The sequence below is a fragment of the Petaurus breviceps genome, unplaced genomic scaffold (assembly GCF_028583685.1).
Source record: "Petaurus breviceps papuanus isolate PSGF00001 unplaced genomic scaffold, PetGlider_PUasm1.0 428, whole genome shotgun sequence".
In the NCBI taxonomy this organism is placed as follows: Eukaryota; Metazoa; Chordata; class Mammalia; order Diprotodontia; family Petauridae; genus Petaurus; species Petaurus breviceps.
Window position 1 is genome coordinate 1,517,258 of NW_027186331.1, and position 7,829 is coordinate 1,525,086.

General features: G+C 52.4%; 1 protein-coding gene across 2 annotated transcripts in view; it reads left to right on the forward strand.

Moving 5' to 3' along the window:
• Nucleotides 1-7,829, forward strand: part of TBX1 (T-box transcription factor 1) — a 21,658-nt gene that overhangs the window by 5,384 nt on the left and 8,445 nt on the right. For both annotated transcript variants that reach the window (XM_069100834.1, XM_069100833.1), the window contains 2 exons: nt 3,432-3,533; nt 6,297-6,468. In XM_069100834.1, the coding sequence (XP_068956935.1) occupies nt 3,432-3,533; nt 6,297-6,468 (274 nt within the window). The remainder of the gene's footprint in view (nt 1-3,431; nt 3,534-6,296; nt 6,469-7,829) is intronic.

Consider the following 7,829-nt stretch of genomic DNA (forward strand, 5'->3'; position numbering starts at 1 on the left):
GAGAGAGAGAGAGAGAGACAGAGAAACAGAGAGAGACAGAGAGAGAGGAAGAGAGAGAGACAGAGAGAGAACTGTGCAGAGGCAGAGAGGAAGGCAGGCAAGGAAACCAAAGGAAAGACGGGGACAAAATGAGATGAGGAAAAGAACCCGAGGGCCCAGAGACAGGGACGGAGCCAGAGAGGAAGCCCGAGCTCTGGAGCAGACAGACAGAATGAGGGGGGAGAGTGAGAGCGAACGAAGGAACGAGTTCTGCCACGCAACTGTATTTGACCAGCAGACAAAGGCATGTGTTTGGGTTGTGTCTAATGTACACACAGGCGAACACAAATTCCGCCTCAGACACAACAAAACGAAACTGCGGGCCCGGAGCAAAGCCTGGGCTCTCCTTTGCACTCTCGCTCTTGCTCTCTCTACCCGAGAATGAGGGTGACAGATTGGGGGTCCCGACTCCCATGGGATGCCCTCCTCTGAGGCCTCCCCAGATTTCCAGGCCCGGGTCCGGGAAGCGAGAGCCGAGCCCGCGGATCAGACAGCAGCTGGTGTGTGAAGGCTTGCTGGGAAGCCAGGCTCGAGGTCCTGGCAGGAGGAGAGCAGCCCTCGTCAGTTTAGAAGGGGTCCCGGGGTGCCCAGCGGGCTCCTGAAAGGGACCTGGGGGAGGCTGGCCAGCTTGCTTGATCTCTTTGTTATCTGCCCAGCCCCGAGCTGCAGGGATGGGGTTCCCAGCTAAATGCCTCCCTTGGCTCCAGGTTCCTTGCCGTGGCCCTGGGTGGGGGCATCTTCCAGGGCCGGGAATTTGCTGGGAGGAGATGGGGGAGGGAGGCCTGGATTTACAGTCCAGGTCTCAGGGAGCCACCGGGAGGGGTGGTCAGCGGCAGGCAGGAGGCGGGCAGAGGGAGGGTACCGCGCTGGTCAGGTCAGGTCCCGGGGAACCGGTGCAGACTCAGTGGAATATTACGAGTCACCTGGAGGGAGGAGCTGTTACGGAAGAAACGGACCCCATTTGGAGAGGCGTAGGCGCCCTACAGCCAAAAGGGTTCGGGGCTCAGTGTTAAGGGTCCTAGCCTCAAAACCCGGCTCCTACGCTCACCAGATCTCGGGCTAGCGACATCCACTCTCATAGACTCGGTTTCCTTAGTTGTCAAACTGGGCCATGAAGTCACATTCTCATTTTCTCTCTCCCAAAGAGTGTTGTAAACTCTATAAAAATGGGAAGGATTATTGCTGTCTTTAGGCCGTACCCCCCCCCCCCAGATCCCCTGGAGCTGCCGACTGCCCTTCGTGTCTACCCGGGATTGGGACTGACACCCTCCTTGAGCTTTTAAAGGCTTCTCAGTCACCTAGTGTTCACTCAAGGGCCCAAACGGCTATTGGGGCAGATGGCCTTCTAACGGCAACGCAGGCAAGCAATTATCCCGGAGCTGGGTAAACCATCCACCCAAGCCCGCACCGCCTATTGGGGACAGTTAGTCCCTCGTTGGGTGCCCCCTCCCCCATCTTATCCCTCCAATTACCCAAAGAACTGGGAGGCTTCTCATTCTCAGAGGACGTGTATATACAGTCCAACTTGGCTGAACGGCCCCAGCTCTTCTGGACTAGGTGGTCCCCATGCCCTGAGCACAACAGGGGGCCACTTCCCTTCTCTAGGTCTCAGTTTCCTTTTCTGTAAAACGAGGGTAAATCTATTCATACTACTTTATCTTTGATCTAAGGAAAACTTCCGGTCTCCTGGGTTGTTGTTAAACCTCGGGCTCTATAGATTTCTTCCAAACCCCTTCCAATTTATTTTTAGAGGCCAAGACTCCACTAGGAAATCGAAGCTGTTGATTAAGACAATTATCCAGAAAATATCCAGAAAAGTAAAAAACCGCTTTTATTGGAATTATCCGGGGAAGAAAGGCAACCAAAAGTAATCGAGGTTTTGCTTGAACGATCTGAATAATTTCAGGCCTGCCTTTTTCGGCAGTTTCCCCGGGGGTCCCCAACATAGGACGAACGGGTTTTGTTTGTTTCCTGAAAGTGATTTGGGGGTCCGAGGGCACTTCCCGAGATGAGGAGTAGAGTGTAGACACATCTGGGAGGGAGCCGAGAAACCCGGGTCCCCAGAAGCCAGCCAAAGTTTCCGAGTACAGGGAGCGGCCCGGAGTCCTTGCTAGCAGACTAGGTTCTGCCCTTTGGTTTGCTGGAGGCTTGTGCTCAGCCTCGGGTCCGGGACCTGTAGAGGAATAGGGGCGGGGGCATTCCAACGGCATTGCTTAGGGCCTCGGAGACCCTGACTGGGAAGCCCAAATCAAATCTCTTTTCGGAGAGAGGGTGGTGGTGGTACTAATTGAGAGAGCTCGCTCGGAGGGGGACGGATGAAAGGAGAGCAAGCGGGGGCGAGACTCGAGACAATTATCAGAAAAACCAAGAACCCGTTTGCCTCATTTTCCAGAGTATTTCAGAAGAAATGGTTTTTTTTTTTGGGGGGGGGAGTCCAGATGATCCAGTCCCTTTTTCAACTCCATGTTTCTCTTTCCCAGTCGAGAACTGACCTTAGCAACAAATCGATTGAGTTTGAAAATAGAATTTTGGACTTGACTATGTGCGATATATTGACATGAATTTTGTCGGTGCGACTAGGCCTTAGAAAAACACGGAGAATTGGACAGGGAGAGGACGAATGAGAGCGGGAAGTGAGAGAGACAATAGAAACCAAGAGAAACAGAGACTGGGGAAGTGGGGGGGTAGGAGGAAAGAGACGGGGACAGAGAGACAGAAGGAGAGAAAGAGAGAGAGAGAGAGAGAGAGAGAGAGAGAGAGAGAGAGAGAGAGAGGCATAGACAAAGAGATGCCTGAAGTCGGAGAGACTGAAACCTTGGGACAAGATAAGAGTCTGAAAGACTGAGAGGAGAGACAAAGGCTGAGAAAAGAAACAGACCCAAGAGGCAGAAAGACAAAGACACTAACGGAGACAGAGACCGAGAAGCCCTTAGGCATTTCAATCGTTTTCGGAAGCCCCACTGAATTTGTTGTAGGGACAAAAAAGGGTAGAGGCTAAGAGACCGGGATCGCAACCTACGGACTCTGCATCCTGCAGAGAATAGGGATAGAGACATAGAAAAGGGAAGTTGGCTAACAGAAAAGCCAGAGAAGAGAGTCAGTCCCAGGAGCGTCCCATGAGTCTCCAGCAACGAAGCCAGAGTCCTTGATGTGTGGGGCCAGGGTGGGAGTCGCTCCCTAATCCCCTGGGCCCGGAAATGAGGGCTCCTGCCCCCTCTCTGTCTTCCTGCTCCTTCAGGGGCTGGAGTGGAGGAGCTGAGCTGCAAGGGAAAAAGAGTCTGCCTCGGGAGCCCCCAGCAGGGATCCTGGAACCTGCCCTCTGGGCCTTCGGGGATCCTCTGGCCTGGTTTATCCAGCCCTCCACTGACCCCTACACTATCTTCCCCCCGCAGGCGTATGTTCCCCACTTTCCAGGTGAAGATCTTCGGCATGGACCCGATGGCCGATTATATGCTCCTTATGGACTTCGTGCCGGTGGATGATAAACGTTATCGGTGAGTGCGTGTGCATGGGGCTATAGGGGGTGGGGGGGCGGTAATCCATGAGAACCCCGCTTCAGGAGGCTGCGCTTGTGAGCCTGCACGGTATTCGGAAGAACCTACACGTGGGTGTGTGATTTGTGTTTATGCAGGGATATGTATGCGTGTACATGCCTTCACAATGAGTGTGCCTGCATGTGCATGGATGAATGCGTACAGACGTGCGTGTTCGTGAGCTTTCGCCTTGGGAGTCACCCTCTCTGTGTGAGCCTGCACGGAAGGCTGTGAATGAGCGCTGAATGTGTGGGCGCCTTTTGTGCCCGTGTGCGAGTGCGCCCATGTATGTCCCTGTGTGTGCGTGAGCTCGAGAGCCGTGTCCTGAAGGGCTTGAGTTTCCTTCTCCACAGGACATTATGATCCCGTGATTTCCCCTTGCGGGATTTCTCCCTATTGTTCCCTACCTCCCCCCACCTGAATTCGAGTTCTCCCTGAGGACGTCGGTCTCCTTTTCTCAGATGGAGCCTGTATCTGAGAGTTTGGTGTGTGTGTGTGGGGGGGGGGGGAAGGGGGAAGGTTTCTTCGAGCGAACGGGCACCTCTGTGTGGTTTTCCGTTGTGCCTTTATTCTATGGATTTGAATCTGCCTTTCCTTCCTGCGTCATTGTCCTCCCGACAGGATCGACACGAAGACAGTTTTTTGGTCTTATGTTCTAATTTTCAAGAATGTGTATATAACTGTGGATCACTTCCCTCAGTGCCTCGATTTCGTTGGGGGTTTTTCCCCCTACAGTTTTTATTCGAGAGTGTGTCTGTGTGCATCGGTGAGGTGGTTTTTTTTTTTTTCTCGGATTTTGATTCCTTTGTGTATGCTTCCCGTGCGTGTGTTTGGAAGAGAGGCCCAGGGTGTTTCTAGTAGAAGAAAAATCTTGACCTCTCCCCCGGAGGGAGGGAGTCTCACTCTGCCCCAAATCTGCGGGGCGGGCATTCACCTGCAGGCGGTGCGACAGTGTGTGGTTATTGGGCTGAGAATGACGAAGATGATTAATAGTTATTAACAGCGCTGGGGAAATTAACCTGGGCAATAAAGCCAGCCACGCTGATTGCTAGGTGGCTCCTGAAGCCTGGCCCTCCTCTGGGCTGCAAGGTCACCACAGACTACCTATTACTCCTCTCCAGTGACTGGCTCCCACCAGCCCACGCACAGGCACTCGGGGTCATCCTAGCTCACACTGACACGCACAGGATACCCACGCACACACTTTGCAAGGGGAAGGCGACCAAGGAAGGGCTCCTCCCTCAGCCCCAGAGGCAGCTCCAGGCCCAGCGTAGAAATCTACTCAATCTAGTCTCCTATGTTCACACACCTTCCTTTATCCCCACATACTCCCCTCAGACACAAACTCACACTCAGCCATAGCCAATTTCCCATTATAGTCACTCAAACACACCAACGTGGCACACGCAGCATAAGTACATCCTTATTCAAACACATCCATGCATGCTCAGATACACTCTGACGCTACACACACACACACACACACACACACACACACACACACACACACACACACACACACACCCCTTATACAACCTCGAAGGTGGGAGGACTCTGGGAGATCAGTCTCCTGGTCCAAGCTCCCGCCCTATCTCTCAGGCTGTCTATGCTCCCAAAGAGAAGTTGAAAACGGAGGCAATTACCCGGATAATTAAAGCAATAAACCCATTTGCCTCAATTACCGGGTGGAAGAGATGGCGACCTCCCGTTCTCCCCTGCACTGCGTGTTCAGACACACGAAAAGCCTGGGGAAGGTGGGGCCAGGGCAGAAGCAGATTGGGGCCGCGATCCTACTCAGTCAACCCAGCAATTAATAGCAATTAATAATGCTAATGGAGACACGCCCAGCCCTTTGTCTCGTCGGCGCGCAGAGAGAGCCGCACCCGGCCGAAGCGCCCCAGCCCTCCGCTCCCACCCCAAAGTGCCCCTCTCCCCTGCGGACTGTTAGGGTCCAGGAGCACGTCGGAGACGCAGTAAAGGCCAACCGGCGCATTCCGCTCAGCCCCACCTGACCACGTTTTACAGGTGGGGAAACTAAGACCCAGAGTCCTCATTCTTACATTTGGGTCTCAGCACTACACTGGAATCCAGACTTTTTCTATCACACAATGCTGGGTTGTTTCTTTCCCTGAGGAAATCGGTTCTTTTTGTTCAACTTGAGGCAGGGAGACCGAGACCAGAGTTATCAAATGAAGCTGACGTGGGGAGCTCAAGTCCGGATTTCAGGGCTCGGAACCATAGTAGAACTGCAGACAAGTGAGAGCAGGAAAAAAGGTTGGATACGGTTCTCCTGAAGCGGGAAGTATTTTGTTCTGTGGAAGGCCTCAGAACCGAGGAACCTGCCCTCCAGCCTGCCCTAGGAGACCGCCAGGGCCCTACAAAGAAAACGGCCTTAGAGTCAGATAGGAGAGAGCTGAGTCAAACCTCGACTCTGCCTTTGCGGGCCACGGTTGGAAAAATGAGAGGACTGGATTGATTATTCTAAAGTTCTCTGCCATATGGCACATTCCAGTTTTTAAATGCCATGTTCTAAGGTCCCTTCCAACTCTGACGTTCTGTGTTGTATGTGACCTTGGGTAAATCCGTTCGTCAGTTTCCTCATCTGTAAAATGGACTAGGCCTCCGATGTCTCTTCCAGGTCTGCAATTTTGTTCCAATATTTCTTCCAGCTCTGACATTCTCTGTTCTTCCGAGCTCTGAACTGCTGTGATTCTGTGGCTCTAGGTACGCCTTCCACAGCTCATCGTGGCTGGTGGCAGGGAAGGCAGATCCTGCCACCCCAGGCCGGGTCCACTACCATCCAGACTCCCCAGCTAAGGGCGCACAGTGGATGAAGCAAATCGTGTCCTTCGACAAGCTCAAACTCACCAACAACCTGCTGGATGACAATGGCCATGTGAGTGCCCCCCCCCCCCAATCTACTTCTCCCCTCCTGACATCTGTAGTCAGGACAACACTGAGGTCTGGTGTCAGTCACCGTCTGGGTAATGTAAAAGAAGGGGGAGTGCCATTATTTCTGTGTTTGGCTAGATTGAGGGGGCTTTTCCTCCAGATCCCAGCCGTGGGGGGGGGGGTAAGGCAGCCTAGGGACATCGGACCCATCTACCTCCTTACTTTTCCTCACAGCTAGGCATCCATGAGGCACTCTGAGACCCTTTCCAGTTGTAATACTGGGAAAACCATATTTAGACTCCTTGTCTTACAGGCTTGCTTGTCATGGAAAAAGTAGCTTGTAAATCAGAAGAGGCTACATACAGTAATAGGGGTATTATTTTGTGGAATAGAAAGCAGATAAAATCAGTCCTGGGACAAATGGCTACTCTGCTATTTATTATTCCTTTTCATTGAGTGTTCTGTGGACATAAGATTATGTGCTGGACTGAAGAAAATGATGGCCTCTTGCAACAGAGTTAGCAGCTAGTTGGTAGAGCAGATAGGGGGCTGGATTTGGGGACAGGAAAACTGCCTCTGAGGTTTACTAGATGAGAGACCATGGGCAAGTAATTTCATTTCCATTTCCTTCTCTGTAAAATGGGTATAATAAAAGCAACCACCAGGTTATTGTGAGGATCAAGTGAGATAACATGCATGAAATGCTTTACCAGCTTCAGAGAGCTCCTTAAATGAGAGCTATTAGAGTTGTGGTTATTTGTCTAGACCTATGACTTCATTTATGAAGACAGTTCTCAGTGGAAGAGGTCCCTCCACCAATGCAGCTTAGCAACTGCCCTGCAATCAATAGCTTTAGAGAATACCCTGGGGGCACGGAGAGTGTGAGCTTGGTCCGGCACACAGGGTATCAAGTCCTCCCAGGCTTCCCTGACTTGGAGGCTCAGCTCAGTCTTTACTGAGCTGCTGTTGCATTTGAAGAGCTGCTGTTATTATTATTGGGGGGATAAAAAGGGGGAGTTGCTGTTAATCGGTTAGGGAAGCCCCATGGTTCCTTAGGAAGGTATGGTCCGTCTACCCAGGCCTGCTGTGGCCTGGAAGTGCCCTAAGGAAACTGCCCAACCAGGAAAGATCAAAGCTAGAAAGGGGCTATATAGATCAACTCTTCACCCCACTCCCCAGCAACGAGAGAGGTATGGAGAGAGGGAGAGAGGGAGAGCAGAGAGAGAGGGAAGGAGGGAGACAGACAAAGACAGAGAGACAGAGAGTGAGAGGAGAGGGAGAGGGAAGGTGGGAGACAGACAGACAGACTTGACAACTTAGAGAGAGAGAGAGAGAGAGAGAGAGAGAGAGAGAGAGAGAGAGAGA